This window comes from Metopolophium dirhodum, chromosome 8, assembly GCF_019925205.1.
Source record: "Metopolophium dirhodum isolate CAU chromosome 8, ASM1992520v1, whole genome shotgun sequence".
NCBI lineage: Eukaryota > Metazoa > Arthropoda > Insecta > Hemiptera > Aphididae > Metopolophium > Metopolophium dirhodum.
The window spans coordinates 21,271,722-21,297,488 of record NC_083567.1 but is presented as its reverse complement, the minus strand read 5'-3'; the positions used below and the strand labels follow the sequence as shown (position 1 = coordinate 21,297,488).

Here is a 25,767-nt window from a genome sequence, read left to right as displayed (position 1 = left end):
TCAAGGCAATAATTATTATTAATCGAACAATTATTTTACAATAATCACAAAATACTAAAACAAATTGAAAATGTTGCATGGCTATAAAATTATCGAAAAGAGTCAAAATATATTGAAAATGTAATCATGTATGGAAAATAATGAGTAATTTTTAAATTTGATTAATTTCATTGAAATTTGAATTTTAATAATTAAAATATGTATCATAAGCTTAATTTTATTGTTTTATAGATAGTAGTATACTAGTATATATAGATTAAAGTTAAGACTAAAATGTTTCGGAAAAAACATAAATCGAAAAAACAGCAAAATAATTTGTAATTTTTCAATTCCTATTGTAATAATATAACAGGAGCTTTTCATTACTTTACCTAACCGATACATCTATAAGCTAATATGCATACTCTGTACCTATGAAATAAACTATCCCCTAATCACCGAGAGAACGCAAGTACAAATGAACCACAGTCTCGAGGTCCAAACTTTCCCACCACGGGGTATTTTTACGTCTATGCAACGGCGATGCTGCGCAGTATAGCGGCGGTGGCAGCGGCGGCGACGTTTGACAGGTGGCACTCGCACTGGGAAAGTGGTGGGAAAGCGCAGCAATAGACGAGTTTTGGGCGCCGCCGACTTGCGTTCTCTCGGTGATTTGAGTATATAGAGTCTAGGATAACGGTTTTCTTGTTTTTTTTTTCTTAGAGAGTTTATTTACAATGTCTTCATAATTTATAGCTTTAGTAACTTCGTAATCAATGGATATCATGTTGACGAATCATATTTTAATGTCTGTGTTTAGTTGTTGTGGTGACTTAAATATGATTTGATAAGTTTCGGCTTACTAATACTGCGTTTGATAAATGCTGATATACATATAATGGATAATATTTATTGAAAGGTTGTAGTGGCTGTACATAATACGGTATGAAACCACTAGTCAATGATTATTTATTTTTCGATTGTTCTATAGATGAATAAAAAAAATTTTTGTTGAAAGAGAATAATATGTTGACATTCACACATATTCATTCGAGAACTAGTGAACATTGAACAATGATGGATGATAATAAACATGTTAATCGTAGTAATTTATAATTATATTATAATAACTGTTAAACCTCAGAAATACACACGCCTGCAGGCTCAGTTATCACTAACCAATTCGTCTATATAGGTCAACTGCGGCCCAATATCAGTTTATACTGTCGAGTAATACGTATATTACGTAAGATGGTATAATTTCTGAGGTCAAATATTTTTACCGATACTTCAATATCGAGAATATGATATGTGAAATTGTTTATTACATATTTGTATTATTGGTACTTATAGGTATACAATTGTAGGTCTATTATTAGTAGCAATCTGACAATAAATAATTATATATTTTGTTTTTAATAGAAAATAAAAATGTATTTAAAAAAAAATATGTGTTGAAAATTAATGTTCACGGTATTTTTATTCCATAATTTTTTTTATATTTCGTACCATTTGAAATTTGTGACACTCTAGCTGTGATAACCACTTGGAGTATGTGAGCCCAAGATTGACCATCCTTCTCACACCTAGACCCGTTGCTGGATATTAATATACAGTGTTACCAAAACTATAGATTTTATTTATTTATTTTGATAAATAATGCATAATACAATACCTGCAACAACATACATTTTGATATCAGGAGTGAATCAATTTGATGTTATAGCTTCATTTCACATTTTGTAAAAACGATGAATAAAAGATGGATTACAATTTTACGATATTCCATTAGCTACACCCTACGGAACTGGCCCATTCAAAGGGTAATCGTTGAAGGAGAATGATTTATTATTGTAAAAAAATAAAAAAAAAAATACAATTTGTCCATTGCGCCTTTCAATCGTTACAAATGTTCGCCAAATTTGTTACTCTTGGGGGTGTTGCATAGTAAAAACAGTCCCAAGAGGGTCAGCCAATTGATGTTGGGTTGAGTTTGCGAACGCGCCACGCCATTGTTCGAAAATACGTATACTGTCGACATATATCCGAAAACCTTTGGTAGTTTCAATAAACTACCAATCGAGTTCTAAGGAACCCTTTTGCGTTAAATTTGAGAGAAATACTCTCTTTCGAGAGGTCTTGTATATATATAATATATATATTATAGTATATACAATATACAACAATGGTATGTATAATGTATAATACATATAATGGAAATGTTTGATCATAAAATGTTGAACAACGAATATTATAGGTATCTATTATACTTTCAAGCCTATAGCCCCACAATGTACCTACACATACAGGAAAATAACACAGTGCAATGACGTCGTCTATGTATAGTATTTTCTAGTTTCGTGTTATTTTTTATGATTTTATTAATAATTTTTTGTTTTTTACAATGATTTCACATTAATTTAACGTATATTATATCGATCACTTTTCATGAGTATATACTTCGTTCGTCGGAATAACGGAATATTAATAATGAAAAAATAAATAATAATCTGTCATAGACATAACCGTTATTTAATTTTTGCGCCCCTGCGGATCCATTTAAAAGCCAAATGGAGTGCTATTAGAGAATAACCGCTTTCAACGGATTAATTAAATAAATTGTGACCCACCGAGGTTTATACCGGCGCGGCTACCTCGTCGTATTGTCACCGTTTCATCACGGTTTTTTTTTGTTTTACCGCAGTTTTATGTTATTTTATTCGAGTGTGAACTTAAAATGTATTTTTGTTATTGAATAATAATCATTTTTATCGTGGTTTGTTTCAGAACGATGTGATTTATTCGGCTTTCAAGTCCATAGTCGAACAAACCGAATGTCCGGCGTACAGCAAAATACTGTGAGTACCTCTATAGTCTATACCTACCTATTATATTATTATTATTATTGTTATATTATAAGCGTGTGTGATATACGCGGTTTTGTTTGGTTTTCAAAATATTATTATTTTAACGGAATGCCAGCTGATTTCGTATTATGCGATACGGACCCGAATATTTTATTATATTATTATTAAATTGTAGTGGCGCAACGCACAAATAATAACAATAACAAAAACATAATATAGCAAACAGTTTGGTTTTTATTTGACGTGTCGATCGATAGTCCACGTGGCTTTATATACCCTTACGCGTCGAGTGTCCGTTCGTGCCGTGTTTATGACAGACTTTGGGAGGGTGGGGGGGGTGTGTTCGCGATTTTACTGGATTTGTAAGCGACTACGGTGTTGATTTGAAAATTCCACGTCCTGTATACATATTTTGGTCAGTGCATCGGCCGTGCGAGTATAAGTAAGTATCGAAAAAGGTCATTCGACGAAGACGTACGAACAAAACTTACCCCACTGAAATGCGTGTGATAACAATATGCGATGTCAATATTGTGCAGTGGTCGGTTCTACGATTATATTTCGTTGTTTGGAATTTAACGAGGCACAATATTGCGCACAACGTAATATGTGATATGTAAATTAAATTAAATTCACTTCCAGCAGGTTATTATTATGATGTATACTATACATATTATATTATTCAACAATGGCCCCACGCAAATAATATTATATGATTATTATTATCGAAAAACCGGCTGTTTAACACAACATAATATTATATTTTAGCGTATCCACGACGTGTTGGGAGATTATTTCAAGATTTTATAAACGCGTGTTGTCCTCGCAATACCTATAATATAGGCACTCGAAATCACAATGATTGTATTGAATTTTAATTTACACCTATTCCTGTTACATCGATAAATCAATCAAATTTAAATAAAACCTCCAGTAATAACCAATATAGCCAGTATGCTGTATGTTTAATCCGATTGGATTATAATTTTAATTGTTACGAGCAGAACAAGGGCGTTCGGCGTCAATGTTTATGTCAATAGGTTGATTGTGTGTAATAATAGAAAATTAAATTTTATTATTGAAACTATATTTTAAAATTAGGAAATGCATGATAACGTACTAGCTCTACTTATTTTGAAAAATGTTGTATAATTTAGTCTAACGATTATCATATTAAAATAATATGATTAAAATTAACGTTTTTTGCCATTTTTAAACAGTTTTTTTTTTAATTACGTTTTACTTTCTTATAAATAATATATATTATGTATATGCTTACATTTTTAGTTGGAATATTATTAACTTTAGTAATATAATTTATTCTTGTGAAACATAAAATCATTTATCACCAAAACCGTTATTACTAGTCTGATTGGATTGAAAGTTTCATCAATTAAAATATATTTTTATCAACTATTTGTACTTACTTATAGTATAATATCGTTAAGAAAAGAAAATATACGTTTCCAAAACGAACATATCCATCGATTTTCTCAGAATCTAAAAAATATATGATATTATCATATTCTATTTTAAATCACAAATGTAAATATGGTTTAGGACTGTAGCATAAATCATGTTTGACATTGTAAACAATTTCGTTTCAAATCTAGGAAAAATTGTTTGTTTTCTCAATAATGGCAAACCAAAAGCTCATTCTAAACACATTAAGATTTCTACACAATTTATTCGGGTACGAAGTTTTGCTTGGTCATACTTGTTTAACGGTATCCCGGGGTATCCAAAGCAGTGTGACCTTGAAGAAAATGGATGTAAGAGCAAAGTAAAAAAGAAATACGTTGAATAAATTGTGTTGCAAACAGAGGCATCATTTATGGAAGAGGAGGAAGGGACCACCACACGGGCATTTGTCATGCCCCTATAGGTTTATAATGGAAAACGTCCGCATAGCGAATCTCTACACACCGTTTGCCAAATACAATTTTTTTCTATTTTTTTTCTACTTTATACCAGATGAATACTGTTGAACGTAATTGAAACTATTCATCTTGTAAGCTTAAATCATGTTACACAAAGAAATATCGTTTCATAAAACCACAACGCGTAGCATTTTAGTAAATTGACAAATCATTAAATTAAAATAGTTTTTTTTTATATCGTGAAAACAATATAGGTACCATATTGTACGTACCCTTCATAATATTATAATAATAAAATATAAAAATGAATGCTATAAAACTGTATTATTTTTATAACGCGCACACCGTTGAAATATTATTGTTCTAACACCTTAATATAGTGTCTGTATAATATTGTAGTGCATCTGTGACGAAATGCATATTATAATGCGACCGTGAATGATGCGGTGAGCAAAAAGTATTATTAACGATTAAAAATGAAAAACAATCTCTGCCGTTCAATCTCCACCGCTGGTCGTCCTCACTCCTCGTGTTCGTCAAGAGTTGGTGAAATAGGATGCGCGGGTGTACAGTTAAAAAACGGTGCAAGATAGGTACCTATATAGGTATTATCGGCGGTGCGACGGTAAAAACGTTTTGTTTGTCCGGGAAAAACTCGAGCGCACTCACTTAATTACGTGGCCGTGTTATTGAGCCCTTCAATTAGACCTCACCCACTCTCTCCGCACTCTCACCCTCTACTCTCTCTCACCCTCTCTCTCTCTCTCTCTCTCTCGTTCACCCTCTCTCGTTCGCCCTCCCCCACTCTCATCACTGCCTACGTATCTTCAGCTCTCTTTTCTATATCTTCACTCTCCGTTTATCTCTGCCCATCTCGGTTCCACTTCTCGTGACCCTACCCCTCACCGCCGCCTACGTCGCCACCAAAAACCGCTAAACGTTTGGGTTAATTACACAGTTATAAACAGCTACCATCGCCGCGGGTGTGTACGCCGCCGCCGCCACTGCTGTTGAACTGCGTCAACAAAACTTTACGGGAGATTCATTAGGGCGTGCACATCAATTAGAAAACAACGACGGTGACGACGGATAAATAATAATAAATAAGGAAAAAAAGAAACGATAACGGATTTCCGAAACAAGCAGGTGAAGACGACCTCTTATTTAATGTACACACTGAATACGATTGAGTGTTGCCACCATAATATTATATTATTTCAAACTCGTAACGTAATTATTTTCTTCTTTTTATCGAGATATACTCTCAAGACTGTTGTCACCGATTGTTGAAAAACACCTGGTTATTTCATAATATTACCAAACCATATTATTATCCTCCTGCATTCAATATTTGCATACATTATCGTTCCCGAGAAACATCGCAAGACTACCGAACGGTAATCATCAGTGTAGTTATATAAATTGGTGCTCAAGTTTGTTCTGTATATTTGACGATGTATATTGATAGGAGTGATACAACCTTATGATATTTTAAATGTACTATGTCAAGACGTATAGCCATTTTTTTTTTTAACAAGGTGCAAACATTTTTATTTTATATATAACAAAATACCTATTTATTAGTTATATTATCACCAAACAAACAATCTTTTCACGTTTTTAAAGTATAGACAAGTAAAATATTATACTGAAAATTTGAAAGGCATCATCTATCCCACCCCACAAAACACCTATTAGACACATTTTTAAAATTATTCACATTTCTAATAAAATTTTACCCACATTATAATATAATAATACAGTTATACTTATATCTGTCTTTATAGGGCTCATAATACATACAGTTACACCGACATTTAGGTTCTAATATTGTTTCAACAACCTAAATGTATACCAACGATTATTTCGTAATCTAATATTTAAATTAAATTGAGTAAGATCACACACAAAACAACAAAATCAAGTTATAGCTTTTAGTTATTTTTTTATCGAAACTAAAAAATAATTCATTGTTTGATTAAAAAAAATGTATCACTTTGTTTTAACTTTAATGACAATATAATAATATACCTATATAAAAATTGTTTTTCGTTCGTCTTAAATATAAAAACGCCGATGAAACGCAAAATGTTTGTTCGTGTGATTAAATTAATGAATAATTATTATCAATATCGTCATCATAATATAGCGCATCTTTGATTTCCAATTACACTACATATGTATATATATTCCTGTAAAAAAAAAAAATTGGTTTTGGAAAACTGTTTCAATAGTTGATGTTTATTTATTTTTAATGTTCAGTTGTAAAACCGTTCAAGTCTTGTTATATAACAATATATTCTTTCCATTTTAAATCGTAAACTAATCCAAAATTAATAGAATTCGAATTCGTGTTTGTACATATATGTATACATAGCTGGTACCTGAACTCGAGGGGTGTCCCACGGCGATTTACTTGTTTGAAGTAATGTAGATTCCATTATCCCATCGCTTTGAATAACTAAACATTCGCGGGACATAGCATATTAATAAATTCATCTACGGAGAGACCTTTATGAAATATATTTTAAATTGATATTAAAAATGTATTTATTCTTCGTTACCCGCAGCATTCGTCTCAGACTTGAATAAAATCATTTCGTAATGACACATTTTAATTATTTGATTTATCACGTTGCATTAAACTGTAAGATGACAAGTTTTTAGCGTTTAATTATTATTTTCGTGTAATGTATAAATTAAAATATTTAAAATTATTAATTTTAAACAGCATTTCCACGGGATAACGCAATTAAAATGTGTATGTTTTTTTCTACTGTGAGTTTAAGAAAAAAAAAAATGTACAGAAATAATAATCTAATCATAGCATCTAAACAAAGTTTTTTATCGATTAAATTTCCAAAACTCTCGAGTATGTTGTGGTCAATTAAAGTTGAATCTTGAATATTTATTATAAAATAACTATATATTATGTGTGTTATTGTACAAAAAGTCACAAAGTTTTTACTATACAATATCCGATTATAACAAAATTACTGAAAATATTGTTCAAACAATTAAATTATTGAAAAAAAAACTCCAAAAGCATTTTTGGATTCAAATATTTACACTTGATTATTGTGCTTTATAAAATTACAAAGGAGGTTTCAATTTTTGATCCGTGTCCAGAAGTTTTTCAGAGTCAAGAAATCATTTATTTTCATTGAGTTACCGTTTATTTTTATTAGCAGACTCTGTAATTTTATTTTTTTCTTCAATTACCATTACATAACTATTTACACTATAACTGCGTGTATGCTATGTCTGAACAAACTCATAACTAATTATTGAAGTGATGTCAAAAAGTTTATAATGTCAATTTGATTGCTTACAAGTCCAGAAATAATTTTGCTTAAGTTAATCAACGTCCAAAGTTTAATTAAATCTAAATAAATATTTAATGATTTTTCCTATTGTTTACTAATTAATATCATTAGGTAATATTAATCGAATAATAACGATTCATCTTCTACCAATTTTATTATTATGTTGTAATTTCAAAAAGTATTAATCAGAGGGACTTGAATCTCGCACAAACTTACACTAATTATATATATTATAGCTAATACGTATTTAATTGAAATATGTACACATTTTATGTCAATCTCGATCAAATATAAATATCTATATAGCTAGTTGTAAAAATAATGATTAGTTATATGAATATTTACGCACAAGACACATCATTGAAAATTTACTGTTTTTTGAATATTTAAAATTTAACAACCAATAATAGGTTGTGAATATAAATAGGTATTTAGATTTTAGAGTTTAAATTAATTTAACATTTGAAATATTAAAATCCACATTCGTATTACGTATATATAAATAATAATAATATGTGCAACACGATTTACTAAAGTTTTAAATTTACACATAATTCGTAGTACATATATGATTCACCCACATAATAACCATTAATGTACATATTTTTTTTTACACAAATAATTTATATGGCTATACCGTGTAGGTATACGTATTATATTAAGTATTTCAGAATTCTGCTGGTTTAACTAGTTGAAATTTAAAAACAATTTTAACAGCGCACACGTATATCATAAATGCATAAACTATAATATAATGTGAATAAAATAATTTATAAATTATACATAAGGAAATAGTACCTATTTTTTTTTTACTATTATAGCTTTAAGAACCATATTTTTTAAAACCAATTACTTTAATTGTATATGGTATAATATGTGTTTGAGGTTATTATTATCATGTTCATAACCGTCGCTAAAATAATTAAATACTTTTTTGGTATTACAAAAATTATATTTTACACTTCGTTAAAAAAAAAATCAAACGTGGACATTTTGAGAAATATAAAAATATTCTATACAAACACCGAGATTAAAGTAATGAAAGTTCAATTAAAGCCAGTATATAATAATCGAATACAATTAAAATTTAAAAGATCATATTATTTAACAAAACACGTATTTTTTTTATTTTTATTTTTTTTAATAATTTTGTGTTACATACATTATGAAGTGAAAATTATGATTATATATTCCAATACTTTTTTGATAAGATTGTTGAAAGTATTTGTATTTTTGGAAAAAAAATGTTTTTTCTGTAGTCAGAGAGAGTATAATTATTGTACTTATTGACTTTGTTATGCTATTGATACTTATTGTAACTATTTGTAAATACACAACTGTTGTCAATGCATAGTGAAAAAAAAAACAAAAACATACTGAATGTAGGGTGATGTGTAACTGCTTCATATTGCCAACTTTAGTGTAATCCATTGTTCCGTGTTATAAATTATAATAGCAAGTAAAAAAAAAAAAACTCAAAAAAACTAAAATATTTTTATGATTTATTTTACAATAGCTACCCGAAACATAATAAAATATTTTATATAGGGTGATAAAATTGTCAAGATATTTTTAAATTATATCACACCAATAAAATATTAAAAATAAATCAGTGGACGAGTGCTGCAAATGTGTCTTGAATTATTAAAAAGCTGTAACAAAATGCAACAAGTTTCTCTTCCCGGTGGGAATCGAACCCATGTCATGGCTGAATCGCGAGTCTTCTATGAATTTCCCATAAGACTGCCGGGTATCGGTTGGTTTTCACAATTTTCTGGAAAACTATAAGGACATTCCAAGTATTAAAATATAACGTCACTTATACTCCAGCATATTATAAAATATAATTTTCTGTAATCGGGTCATAATATCACGTGATTTTTTCGCACCCTTTAGATCGTGCCAAACGCGATGACAGAAACTCACGATTTATAACCAACATAATCCTAGCACCACTCAGTTTCTAAAAAATCTCTACTTTAAATCATTTTCAAAAGCCAATCTCGAACGTTTTTCAACCTTAAAGCCCCTTCTAGCATGTAATATGTCGAGTGACTCATATAAAACATCAAGGCCAGTAATATGCAATATCTATCTTCTTTTATCTCATTATACATTTTCTACAAACTAATTGTTTCATCAACCATTAAGTTGACTGTTGATTATTAACCCTAAGGATTTTACGAACGTCACAAATTCGTTTGATCCATATAAAGTGAACGTCTATATTATGAATGTAAACGCGTGTAGTGCCTATGCTGAAATTGAAGCACAATAGTTATTCAAACATTATTTTTTTCTTCCTTAAAACAAAAATTATTAATCTAAAATACGCGATTTGCAAGAAATCCTAAAATAATAATCACGAGACATTGATATTCTCCAACAGCATTTTACAACCGGATTAATTGATAATATAGTTAATGTGGTTATAATGTCTTTACTGTAATGTCTGGACCGCCAAGTACTCAAGTTGGTTCATTTAATACTATAAAACAGGTAGGTGGTATAATTATACGCTAATAGTATATTATAATAATATGTACTTGGGAAGCTTTAACCAACAAATATTTAAATATTTTGAAGCACCTACTATTACACTCACATACGCGTATCCAAATTGTCAACACTGGGAACCTACATTTCAAAGCTAAACCATTTGGAAAATACAAAATGAAAAAAAATAAAACACACACATAAATTCCGCGAAACAATAAATCATTGTGTGTTGAACGTACGGGTGCACAGGAATGAAACGTACTAAATTATAAAACGAGAGAAAAGAGAAGAAAAGTACATTAAAACGGATAGAAGGCCAGGCGGGGTATAATATGTATAAAAAAAAAACTACCCTACGTGCAAGGATGTGTATTTATTACACCCGCACAATAGTAATAATAATAATATGTGTATGAATATTCTATGGAATATTATTCTCGCAAAGGTGTGATTTCGTGGAAATCGTTGACTGATGTACAATATTATTATATCTTTCCGGGCTATCGCCGTACGCACCTCTATACAATATTGACTTTATTATATTAATATCGTATTGAGTAGGTACATTAATATTATTGTTCGACTGTCATTTTCTCAGCTGACAAATCGTCGTGTGTTCGTTTCTTATTCTTACATAGTATTATCGGTGTAATAATTAATGCGTTATGACGTACCTGTCGTATATACCTGACGTCTGATTTTTCTCTCATTGCACGGAATTCCACGCGTTCGTTAAAAGCAGCCAAATCGTACTATTTTTTATTCACAACATTCTGTGACAGAATAATATTTTTTTTTTTAACATCCGCAGGTACCAAACGTATAATAATTCAATACGTATACTATCATGACGATATTCCGTAGGTACTTTTGATCTGTGTCCATTTGTTTCGTGAATTACACGCGCATCGTCAGGTCCGTGGCAGCCTCAGTTTGTATGCTCATTACACCCAACATCGTGCGAACAGGAGAAAACGCTAAATTAATAATAATGCATTAAATACGGTATTATAATTTAGGAAATTTGTATAGTAATAATAATAATAATAATAATAATAATAATAATGTTGTAAATTTGAGCAAGGAAGGTGGTGTGACATGCACTCTATAATAGAACAATTGTATAGGTAATCACTGCCGGAATAATGAATATAATAATATTATTATTATCGACGAACGTAACAAAGTTGTACAAATCTTATATTCAACCGCATTGAGTACTTAACGGTTTTACGAAGGGAGAAGTCTAACGACCATCGTTCATACGGATAGAGGTACCGTGCTATTCACAGACTGCAGAACTGCGGCTACTCTTCTAAGTCTCCGTTCGATTCGCCGCAATTAAACATACAATTATGATGTTAGTAGATACCCTCAAGAATAATGAATCTCGTTCTCTCGCCACAAGCAAGGCGTTAAATATCACGTACGCCACTATGCGATAGAGTTAGTATGCGCACTCGATACGTTATGAAAACTCATAAACAAACAGTAAATCGCCATAATAATAATATATTGTTGTGCAAAACATTTTATTCGTCATATGCAAAGATAACAACAAGTCGTTGAGGTTTTCGGCTCGCTTTAACACTCGAATTAAATGCGCACGATCATGACGATATTCTGTACGTACTTTTGATCTGTGTGCATTATTGTTACGACGTGTGTTCTAAGCACCATCAACTCTGCACGAACGGAGAAGTCGAACGACCATCGTTCATACGGATAGAGGTACCGTGCTATTCACAGACTGCAGAACTGCGGCTACTCTTCTAAGTCTCCGTTCGATTCGCCGCAATTAAACATACAATTATGATGTTAGTAGATACCCTCAAGAATAATGAATCTCGTTCTCTCGCCACAAGCAAGGCGTTAAATATCACGTACGCCACTATGCGATAGAGTTAGTATGCGCACTCGATACGTTATGAAAACTCATAAACAAACAGTAAATCGCCATAATAATAATATATTGTTGTGCAAAACATTTTATTCGTCATATGCAAAGATAACAACAAGTCGTTGAGGTTTTCGGCTCGCTTTAACACTCGAATTAAATGCGCACTATCATGACGATATTCTGTACGTACTTTTGATCTGTGTGCATTATTGTTTCGTGTGTTCTATAAGCATCGTCAGCTCTGTGGCGGCCACTGTTTGCAGTATGCTCACAATACCCGACCTCGTGCCAAAGGGGGGAAACGCTAAATTAATAATAATATGCATTAAATATGGTATTATAGTTTAGGAAATTTGTATAATAATAATAATATTGTCTACCTACGCAGTTTCCGCGGAAAGTTGGTGTACCGTGTATACTCTATAGGACAATATTTCTGGTAAGTACTGCCGAAATATAATAATGCTATTATTATTATTATTCTCTATAAATGCAACAAAATATTGCAGAGCGGCTGTGCTGTGCTGTGCGAAAACTAATAAGGTTTCATATATTTTTCATGGAACCGTATTATACGACGTACTATTATTATTATTGATTATGTTTACGCTTAAGAACTGCACGACTTTTTATCGAAATAATATGTACTTTTAATTTGTACTCCTTATAAATTATGATATTTTTTGTCCAGACTTTTTAAACACTCGATCCCATTCGTTATACAGCTGCGATTTTCATATTGAAATCGGTAGTTAGTAAAATTCAGTTTTTACAGTTTCACAAAAAATAAAGGGCAAAAAAATAATACGTCATGTTGTACTTGATAGTAAGACATTGTGAGAGACTGTTAATTATTTAAAAAATATATATATATACTTGAATTTATTTAATGACAAACAATATACTATTATCTATTAGCAATTTTGTTAATTTGTTTATTGTAATTTAAACGTTGCTGCACGTGCATTATTGGCGTGTTAGTGATTACTGATTATTAAAGGAATAAGACAAAGTAGGCAACACAATATTACTAATCCTTTTGTAAATCCGATTGTAAATCAAGAAACGGCCAAGTACTGAATTGATTTGCACTCAAAGGATTTATTAGGATAATACATTTTTATTGTTAAATCTAAAGGTAGGTATTTCAATATCAATTAAAGAAATAATTTGAAATCGTTTAATACTATTTAACGATACATTCAATCCTGCGCTAAATACCGTTTAGATAACCTGCGGGATAATAAGATCTTAATAATAATAATTATTATCAAGGAACCGATGATAATTTTATATCGCTTAAAATATTGTAGTCCAACGTTTTCAATACTTCCAGACTTGATATAATAATGTTATAATATATTGCGTTTTAGTATCCTTTTAATTAAAATAACTATGTATTACAAACGACGCGTCATGTACAATGGCGACGGGCAGAGGATTTTGTGTTTTATTTAATTTTGATCTACAATGATTGCGCGTACGCTGTATACGTATTCGTTCTCCACTGGGACAATATTCGTGACCGGAAAATATTATATATTAAAAAAGGCGTTGCGAAATAATGTAATGATGATAATAATAATAATAATACGTATGTATAACAACGGAATCAAACGCGAATTACCGGAATTTCCCGACGTCGGAGTTTTATTTTTCAAAACCGTATCTATATAAAAGTACGCTCTGCGGGATGTGGCCTGAGCGAGTAATCGAACCGAAATGCAATACGGAAAAAAAACAATTACAACAGCCGTCAGAAATAAGTTCGATTGACGGGGCCTACGCGTTGAAGAATATTATTATATTGAGTTCGAGTATATTATTTTTTGATTGGATACGGGATTTTCGGAATTGACGCGTTTAAGATTAATCGCAGACCGATAGTATACCCGCGAGTAGACACGTTATTGTGAGACAGTGCTCGGTGTAGGTGCACTCTTATAAGGATAGGTAATAATATTATGTGGTGTGTGTGTGTGTGTTAAGCACATGTCTATTGCCCCTTTTTTTTCTCGGAAAAAGAGGTTCATTCAACGACATCGCGCACCGATGTCAGAGTAAAGATATCATGCAAGGTTTAATAAAAAAATATTCTGTACTTGGCGGAAGCAAAAATAAAATCGCCCAATATCCATTATGATAATGTATAGAAAGCTCCCTTCTGTTGTATAAAAATAAGCTCGTGCCCACACACACACACACACACACACACCGCATACCGTATTCAACCAACACACATGTTTGCCTATGTACTTCTTACTTCCAAGAATTTTGACGTAGTTTATTTTATGGATTCGCAGAGTTTCACTAATAACAAAACGTCCGGTTTCCTCCACATGACGTTTCGAGTTTCAACATCGCAGTTATGTAGTGAAATTTTTTTTCACCAATCGTCAGAATAAAAAAAAAAAATCATTCATATTATTGTGATATATAATATCATCCAATAATTATATTATACCTACCTAACAAGTATATTTAAAATAAAATATAAATTTTTTTTGTACCTCGTGAATTGATGGTTAAATAAAATTTCTCTCTTTCTCTTCTTCTCAGCTTACCGGTCCGTTGAGGACCATTGCTGCCTTCAAGAGGTCTCGCCATCTCTCAGATAAAATTAGATACCATTGTATTATATTTATTGTTTTTTATATTTAATTCTCGAGAAACTGTAGTGTAGAAAATAACTTTGAAAAAATCTATAAATATGACATATTCTTCGGCTTGGTTTATTTTGTGAGTGGCTACACACTATTTAATAAATAGGTAAGCACATAATATTATGTGAAACTGTTTAAAGGATACTAGTTTAAACATGTTGTCATGTCCCTTGATATTAATATTAAAATATTTTTTAAGGATTATAGATAAACGTGTTATAATAATATGATTAGGTGTACATAGTTTAAATAAAAAATTAGATACAAACAACTATTTGTTGAATAGGTACTTGAACACACTTTATCGTTGCCACTTCAAAGATTTTAAAATTCCTCGTGAAATGGCGTACTAGAATAAAATTGAAAAATAGTAAACCTTAATAAATTGATTTTATATTTAACGTACCATTTTCCTCTTTATGTTTTCTATTATGACTGAAATTGAATTACCTACATCAAAGTTGTTTTTTTTTATTAGTTATCAGTATATACGAATTTAGTTTTTAATATTATCGCAAGTGTAATTTTAGGTTCTTATATATGCAATTAATTTTTTTATTAGATAGCTCAAAACGATTATATTACAGAAGCTCCTCTAGATATTGTTTAGAAATTTGACACTCATGACGTATTTTGAATAATTGTAAGTTAAAAAAAAAAAAATTACACGAACAAACAAATGCGAATAATCAATAGACTATCGCTAGTTTTTAATACGTTCTTTAGTATTTATGATTAACTCGCAAGTTATGGTCTGAAACGTTTTCAAACTCAAATTATGTTATAATTGGATCTTAATTCAGACACATTATCTACTTAGTGGTCTAAATCAGTAGCTTTTTTTTTTATTTTATGAAGTAGCAGTTTGTGATATAATTATTACAACATAAATATTTATCATTCGCCAAGTGAGACTACTCTCTTTCCTCCTCCCACCCCCCCCCCCCCCAAAAAAAAAAAAAAAAATAACAGATGACATTCATTTGATTCAAAGATTCAGAGATTCACTTGGTTTGTATACTTTGTTACGACGTCCGACCGATAGGTAGCTCACATATATTTTAGACGAATGCGTGGTAGCAACCATCTACCAGAATAATGGCCACCCGTAGTGCTTTCACAACATATTACACCTGTGGAGTTTCAAGGTATCAATGTGTTATGCGCTTTCCTTTTAGTAAATTTGCAAATAATTTATACTTACCAAATGGTTTCGGCAAGAAAAATTATTTATTAGAAATTAATATTGTAAATGATAATCTTTTAATAACGTTAATTCAATTCAAATATGACTTAAAAAAATTCAAAATACACTAAAATAATTTCTTCAATTTCCGAACGCCAATTATTACACAGGCAAAATTCTATGAATCATCAAATAATGTTGTTATAGTTTTATCAATGGTTAGTCTGAAGCACATACGAGAGTATTAAACAAATACAACACCCATGACCCATAAATGGGTCAACTGCTGCAGAATATATTGCAATGTTTGAAATGGATCCATATAATGTCTCGTATTTTATATGAAGGTGTTATATTTAATACATTTTTGTTTTTCAGCGTCTTTTATCATTTAGAAAAATGCTTTGTGACGTTATTGTTTCCCTAGGGCAAACTGTTGTTCCTCACAATTTCTGATGACTGCACAATAGTTGCAGTGGCTGTGCTTTAGTTTAAAAACAAACATGAAATCATATAATATGTCTGTTATCTGTATTTCTAGTTTCCACCAGTGAAGTACAATGGATTCCAAAGTATTCAGTTGAATAGTTATTAATGTATTATAATTATTATTATATTGGTAATTACCGTTATACGTTATTTTAAGTAAACAAAATCAAATGCCAATATCAGCTATTCGCATAATTCTAGCAATTTTGGCTGGTATTAACTCGTAACAACTATAAACATCGAGATACATTTCCCCCCCAACTTTTCTCTAAAAAATTGTAAACATTTTTTTGTTCTTGTTTTTATTTTTGTGATAAATTATATTATATAATACAAAATTAACAAGAAAAGCTTATATTTAATACGAATATGTTTTATAATAGGAATAACACGATTCAAATTTTAAAGAATATCCAATATATTAATACGAAAAGCCATAAAGCTATGATACTTCGAGTAACACTATATACAACATTAATCAGTACATACTTTTCGAAATCAATTCGTTGATTTTATATTCCAGAAAAGTAATTTCTGTATAGCATAAGAATTTTTTTTTATTTTAAAAGAATGTCCATTTCAAATAATCGTTTCTGGCTATCACGGACAAGGAAAATTATCCGAAATTCCAGAAATTTTTACGGTTTACGTTGTTACGTGGAAATAACCTCACGTTTAACCAATATGTAATAATATGAATAATTCGAAAACCGAAAATAGTTCATAATTAAAATACCTAATAATTAATTAATTTTTTTTACATTCCATCGTACCAAAAACCAAGAAAGATAATATACGTTATGCAATTTTATAAACTTTAATTTTAACAAAATCTTTTACAGATTAAAATATTAATTGATATACCTATATACCTGTATAACTGAATATATTCTATTATTAGCTTCTAGTACACACCTATCATAGTTTAACAATATTAGAGTAAGTACTACGAACATATTTGACTCATCGATTACGTGAAAAAATAAAAGTACGTACATCAAAATGGATTAATTTTATTGTTACCAACTGGCCCTGTATCGTCCATAGTTATAACTTTGGAAAATAAATCACGATTATTATTTTTTAATAACGCAAGCATATACTGTAAAATGCCAACTTGAAATGCCAACTACTAACCCTACTTACTGTAAGGTTAGGATACACAATATTACACACGGTTAGGCGTGCCAAACACGGTAGTGGTAATGATTTATATAGTTTATATTGTAAAACAGCGTGCGCAGCTGGTGAGATCGTCTGTCGGGATTTGTTAGTGAATTTTCAATAGGATATTAATTAATATTTACTATAGTTCAATTTGTTTATCGATTCGAGCCGTAGATATGGTTAACAAGAGATAATTATTATATATTCATATTACACAACACAAAGGTAGGTTTCTCGTAGACAAACAAACAGAGGTGGTATTGTGGTCATGTGAATATTACCCCATAGTACGGAGATATTTAGGATCGCGAGATAACTAAAAAATAAAATGGCTTTTATATTATTGCTACAATAATTCATAATATTATATTAGTACTAGTCCGTACTACCATACTATAAACTTCAAATATTCAAAAATAAAAATTAGTAGTGCAACCGCCATACAAAAAACGTGAACTGCATACAAAAGTCCTAAATTGTTTACGGAAGTTTGTCAGAGCCAATGGTTGCCGAGGTTGAGTCGCGCGCCGTACATAAAACTATACAGTCAACCGAACCAGTTTTACCATAGTAAGGAGAGTGAGTTGTAAAAGTGTAAAGATTGCAAAGTTACAATGTGCGCAATTATTTCTGAAAAAATGAATTACAGTTTTTTTTATGGTTTGGGCGAGGAGGACTTCAGGGTAGCTGAGTTTATCAAATAATACGAAAACACAAATATATGTTAATTTTTTGGATTTATCCAGTGCCCCAGCCAGTCAAAGTTATTTCGTTTGTTTGAAAGGAAATGATATCAGTCAATATTATATTATAAATGTGTATAACAATTTAATTAAATCAAAGAATGTCCATTATTATTAATTTTATTATTTCATCTTAAACCTTAATTTTATGCATTCCTGCTTAAAATAAATTTGAAAAATACATTCCCCTACTTAAACATACTATTAAAACGTTGTCATGAATATTAAAACTGTGTCTGTTTGAAATCATGTTTTGTTTATTTTTTACATATTTATGTTTAACGACTTTTTAAATAGATTTTTAAAATTTTTCAAATTCACTCTTTTCGACAAATTGCAATCGAAAATTTCGAAAATCAAGATTTAGTCATAATATTGCAAGACACACAATCAACAATTACGATTTAAGATTTTGTTTTCTGTAAAATAACCAACGAACCCTAACTACTTACTACTTAGTCACATTATTATAATATTAGTAAGGTGAAATAAATCACACAGAACACCAAATATTATGAGCATGACATATTAACATGGAAAAACGGTTTTGACATTTTCATGTCTCGCGGATTTACTGGAATGATAATAATAGTTACTGTGTGAATGCTGAATGCAAAATAGTTCTATCTCGTGTATGCAAAGCGCACTGTAAAATATTTACTCGACGTTTGTGTTTTTAGGAAGCTTCTGGGGCACCTAAGGTTAAAAAGTGATTTAAGAGAGAAAGTGCTCGAAAATATTCGAAGATGTATAAGATGTAAACATCCGGACTTTTGAATTCAGATACCACCGTCAAATGGATTATAAGCAAAACGAAAAAAAAAAAACCCCCAATGGAAATGTGACGGCGTAAAACACTGGAATCGAAACAGAAGGGTGACGGCAGGTCGATGATGTGCTTTGACAAAACATCCCTGGGGGGGGGGGGATGAAAACTGCTTATAAAATCCACCCGCGCAGTCGAGTCGAAATTTTATTCAACAGAAATACATAATCCGCTTTCCCTCGAAAATCGCATTGTTATTTATTGTTTTGATTCAGCACGTTTCTATAACCTTTGGGCAATATAGTACAATACGTCATATTATTATTTTCGTGCAAGTACGCGAACACGTACTCGCTCGGTAATTACAGCGATCGGTTCGCGGGGGAAACTTCTTCTTTTCACTAGGTACGACAAGTCTGAAGTCGATATACATATCGTAGGTATGCGTATAAAATATTATATCTGTTAAGACCATGTGAATCGTCCGTGTGCGTGCCATTTTGCAAGGGAATGGTTTTAATGACGAAGAATAATAATGTGTTATCGACGTTTCGGTATTAATTATCTAAATGCATTCAGCCTCACCGCGTTCGGCGTACAGTTTTCCAAAGCTTTCTATACGCACAACTTAAGTGTTGCGCACGGTAACGAGACAAAGCAAGCAAGCAAATAATAACAATTATTACTTATTGCCCGTTTCCATAATAGAGAGACGCGTGCGAATGCTTTTAGTCGAACAGGCACAATATTATGATACCGTTCGTGACAAAACACTGCTCGCTCATTATTATTACGTGCATAAACCCCGTGATTTGACAATGGTTTTAATAATTTACATAGTATTATATTAGTCGTTGTACGGCTATGCGCCTGGGGTGGCCAAACTTTTTTTTGATTAAGATCTACTGAGGGTATATTTTTCCTTTTAGGATCGACTAATGTCAAAAATTATTTTTTATCAATAATAGACATATATATATAATATTATTATTATATATAATCAATAAAATTAAAGTGTAAATAGTTATCTAAAATGAGTGTTTCACATTAAATTTCTGAATAATTTAAATATGTATTAACATTTGTAATGTTGATGTAGAAGAGTGTCGTTGCATATCCATGGGCTGTTAATTATAATCTCGGTAATAGTTATCAACTGGCAACTGCTAAACGAAGACGCTGCTCTAAATGATCATCAGAAAGCATAGCACGGTACCTATTCAGCTTTTATAACTTTCACGTGAGAAAATGCCATTTCACACCAATCCGATATCTGTATTTAATGACTGTATAATATACTAAATGTCAAATGTAGGTATAACAATAATAAAAAAATTCTAATAAGTGGGATCGAGTTATAAATCGTCCAAGACCAGCCAGGTGATCGCGATCGATTGTTTGGTCACCCCTGCTTTACTTGGATGAGACTTTATGAATGTCGTAATATTTTTTATCGATTTAATAATACTACAGTAAAGATGCATTATTTACAGTTGCCCGTCCCGTCATCACTTATTACGACAATTTTTTTGTTTTTAAATTATTGTTATTACAATTCGCGTTGTGATTAATATTGTGTTAAACATCGTGTTATATTGTATAAGTAGATAATAATGGTTTCACGATGTTTCGTCATGATTTTCAACTAACGCGAAATTATTTTTGATGAACAATCCGACATGTTATTAGTTATTTGTTTTTTGAGCTGTGGACTTTCGATATTTTAATAATTATGATTACCATAGGTAAAGTATAATTATTATTTATTGCCCGTTTTCATTAATAGAGAGACGCGTGCGAATACTTTTAGTCGATCAGGCACAATACCGTTCGTGACAAAACATCTGCTCGCTGATTATTATTACGTGCATAAACCCCGTGATTTGACAATGGTTTTAATAATTTACATAGTATTTTATTAGTTGTTGTACGCGGACATTATTGAATGTCGTAATATTTTTTTTATCGATTTAATAATTCTACTGTAAAGATGCATAGGTATTATAGTTGCCCGTCCCGTCACGTCTTATTGCGACACATTTTTTGTTTTTAAATTGTTGTTATTACGTTTCGTGTCGTGATTAATTGTGTTAAATTGTATGGGTAGATAATAATGGTTTCACGATTATGTTTCAAAAACTTCATGATTTTCAGCCATCGCGAAATTATTTTTGATGAACAATTCGACATATTATTATTATTTATTTGTTATATTTGCGCTGTAGACTTTTAGATATTTTCATTATGATTACCACAGGTCAAGTAAAGTTATTATTTTAAGTTTCGTTTTAAACCACCAGAATAAATAAAACGTTAGCTTTAGGTGTGTATGTATGTGGGTATATACATAATATATATATATCTTCCCCGCAGGCTTAGAACTTCTAATTTATCACATTTTCACAACTAATATTGAAGTGATAAATTTTGGCCGTTTACTCGTTTAGGGCTTCGAACTCGTTCTCTTATAGATTATACGATTTGAAAAGTCCGGTGAAAAAAATTACACGTAATGATAATATTATGTAATTACAATACGACCAAGATTTGACACCTATATAATGGCAATAAATAATAATAATAATCAAAAAAGTTAAAACGTACCTATACAATAACTAAAAGCACGGAAGGCGAGTTGTTGGTGTGTAAAATACTTCTGTATATTGTAGTATAATTATAACTAATATCTGTGCGTTTTTTTTTTCAAAAGAATAGTTTTATTAGGTATTTGAATAAATCTTAGATGAAATAACAAAATGTAAAATAAGTATTGTTACTTAACTTTATTACGACTAATTTATTATTTTAAATAAGTTAAAATAAGAAAGTAAGTAGTATAAAATATAACAGACCGTGAGTATATTAAAGCTGTAAATTAAAATTGTGTAATTCATCTTTGAGGTTGGTAGGTAGGTTGGTACCTAATTAATGTTGGCGTTTGGGACACAACTTGAAACCACTTTTAATTGTTCAGCACTGTTTGTACGTACTTTTTTTGGAAAATTAGTAGTTATCGCGTTGAACTGCTCATTTATCATATTATTTCCTGAAGGACGAAGATGTTGTAGGTCCCACAATCCACCAATGAACAACAATATAGTTTAATCCAATGAATCTAAAGAAATATATTTGTTTAAATTCCTGCTTAAATAAAACAGAAGTACCTACTTACTTATACGAATAATAAATGTTATCATTCAAAGTATTTGTGTTATTTAATTTTTAACTGTATTTACATTTTACTCTGTTGTAATAACTTAAACCGTGAAGATGGTATGAATGGAAAGTAGATGATAAATGGTTATTAGTAGAAAGTATTTATTTTTACTTGCCTTATGCAATATCTGAATTTATATTGTATAATATAATAAATTATATACTGGCATAAAAGAACAAAAAAAAAGTTGACTTAATTACGATTTTAAACTTTTTAACGGAAATACATACAATAAATTAGTTTCATGTTCTAGGAAATAAATTATTTTTTTTAAGGGTTTCCGTGTCCATTATTTTTTAAAGGTTATTTTTGTAAGTATTTAAAATCCTCCTTTTAGGTGGCTAAGTAGATTTCATTTGGCCAATTTAAGACAATTCTATAAGTGTTGAGAGGAAAATTTGTTTAGCTAATACGGTCTATGACAGGAGCATTCATAACTCATACTTCCAATACAATCAGGTATTTGGCAGGTACTCATTTTAGACAAACGACTTGCCTGGAGTAATCAAAATATTATAACTAAAACACAGAATCTTAACATCCATGCGTATGATTTGTCCCTGTTTTCACTAAAATAAATTTACTCCCATACATTTTTGTTAGTTATTGTTATTATTGATGGAAAAATCTAAATATATATTTTAATGATGATATAATTATTGTATAGTCCCAATATGTCATAACCTAAATCGGTATTCAAATCATTTACTAACGAAAAGTTATAAATGAATAAAACTTTGACTTCAATGACTCCAAAACAAGCGCTGCAGAAGGTTTCAAAGTAAACGATTAAGCACTAACAATATCTCTGTAAATCATAAAAACAGTTTATTATATTTGTAATAAATTTTAACGAATTTACTATTTTTTTTGAAATAGGATATTTAAGTGTGATACTTACCCAATAACTTGTTCAGCAAACAAACTAGATATTTTCACGGTCAATTTAGAAAATAGTCTCATCTTGAATTTTTTGAGGTTAATATCTTCTAACTCAGATCCAAGGTTAACGACAATGAAGTAGATCTTTAAAAATGTATTACATCTAAAAATTAAGGTAAATCTAATGACAATTTTCAAATTTCAATCCAATAGTTTTTATCTCGAAAATGCAAATACGTATTTTGATATTTCGTACGTTTCCCGCACGGAATACTTCTATCTGCCTCAAACTTGCATGTTATAATAATTTATAAGTAAACCATTTTTGTGAAGTTGTTTTATTAGCTCTTCAAAATCGTCCTTAGTACCCATAATTTCATCGATTCCTCCGTAATCCGATATGTCATAACCCAAATCAAATCCAGGGGCAGGGTATATTGGAGTCAACCAAATAGCACACACTCCCGAATACTTAAGATAGGGGATCTTTTCATTTATTCCTAAAATGTATGGATTAAAGATAGTTAACTTAGCCGCATGCAAACAAAATATATAATTATATAAATATTATAAATAATCAAATTCGAGCATTTCGTTATTAAAAGTTTAAGTTTAAATAAATTATAATAAGTTATTATTTTTAAAATTTAACTACCTAGGTAGTTTATTTTTTAACTACCCTAGTTAAGTTACCAATTTTTATAACTTATCCAGCTATTTCAGTAAAATTTAAAAATTATATAAAATTTAAAATTTAAAATCAATTATAATTTTGTTTAATATCGTTGTATACAATTATTTTAAATTCAAATAAACGAATAAGAACTGTTTGATTTAATAACATTATTAACACAAACGTGTAATAACATAAACCATTTATAGTTAGTGCGCAATAAGAAATATTAGTGTAGAAAGTAGAAACATGGATTAATAAATAGATAAAACTATAAATAGGCAATGCCAAATGCATTCATTTATCGTTCATTATTGTAATTTGAATTTGACTCATTAGTTGCGCATTTTGGCAGGAGGAGGTAGGAAATATGCATCAAATCGTCTCCTCTTACCATGCGCCACTAGTGAGTCTAATCCAAATTTAAATAAAGAACGATAAATGATTGAATTGCCGTTGCCTGTCTATTATACTGTTATTGAATCTACGGTAAAGTGCACTTTGGATATAATGATTAGTTCTTTTTTGTAAGTCATACCATCACTTTCTAAATTCACCCAGTTGGTATTATTAAAAAAAAATCGACCTTATTTAACTGAATAAATTTTATATTTTGTCCATATTAATTTTAAACATTTAGAGTGAATCATAATGTATGTTCATTTTTAACTTATAAACTAAACTAAACTAAACGTTCTTAACGCCGACACTTTAACAAACTATATGTTTGGAAAGATTGTTTCATTGAATGGTAAAGACCGTATTGATAAATTTGATTTTAATTGATTTAATAAACAGAAAATTGACAATATATTATGTTACCACGTAAGTCCCTGACTCCACTATCAGTTGGGTCCTTAGAAGACCGTTGGTATATTTCATAAATTTTGCCTGTTTGCCACACTCTAATTTTGCTTTATTTTTCTTGCTAAAAAATGTGTATTTTTCAAGTTTAATTTGATCTAAAAAGTTTGGAATACAATGTAGAATTAAAAAAAAATGACCAATAAAATATAATTTGTACATTAAATGTATAATCATTTTGATAGAAAATTAATTAATTAATAACAACATCCTATAGAGATTAGATATAATATATCATATTATGTAACTGTGTTTAATTTAATCGTTTTTTAGTTATTATTTTATCTTGATTTTACACCTTACTTAATTGATTTTGGAATTGTAATTGGAAATGGAAGCGTATAGAATGAAAGCCGTGTCGGTCGTTGAAACAAAATTAATCTGCTTCGGAAAAGGGAGGTTTTTCAAAAACAAAAGTAGCTGGTCGTCGTGATGATATAAAATCGGAATTTATATTATTATATTTTTTTCGTCTGCGTCCTCTTCTCTCCTAGGTCAAAAACCGACTTAAATTATCATTATTATTATTATCATTATTGTTCGGAATCGCGGACTCAGCAGCATTGTCCGGCGTGACCAAGCGTTAACCGCACACGTACGAGGACGAGCTCGACGTCAAAAGGTTTCGGTGACCCTCGAATTTAGCCTCCGTGTTCTAAGCTCGGT

The 25,767-nt window shown here is 30.4% G+C and overlaps 1 protein-coding gene and 1 long non-coding RNA gene across 3 annotated transcripts in view; one reads left to right on the top strand and one right to left on the bottom strand.

Annotated features, from left to right (window-relative positions):
- Positions 1-25,767, top strand: part of LOC132949993 (head-specific guanylate cyclase) — a 299,190-nt gene that overhangs the window by 66,571 nt on the left and 206,852 nt on the right. Inside the window, exon 3 of the mRNA XM_061021156.1 lies at positions 2,767-2,837. Within this exon, the coding sequence (XP_060877139.1) occupies positions 2,767-2,837 (71 nt within the window). The remainder of the gene's footprint in view (positions 1-2,766; positions 2,838-25,767) is intronic.
- LOC132949997 (uncharacterized) lies at positions 9,538-12,629 on the bottom strand. 2 transcript variants are annotated; one of them, XR_009665174.1, is made up of 3 exons: positions 12,185-12,629; positions 11,226-11,528; positions 9,538-9,834 (listed from the first exon to the last, which is right to left on the bottom strand). It is a non-coding gene; the product is annotated as an uncharacterized LOC132949997 (long non-coding RNA). The 2 variants fall into 2 exon arrangements; XR_009665173.1 differs by having other exon boundaries at positions 9,538-11,528.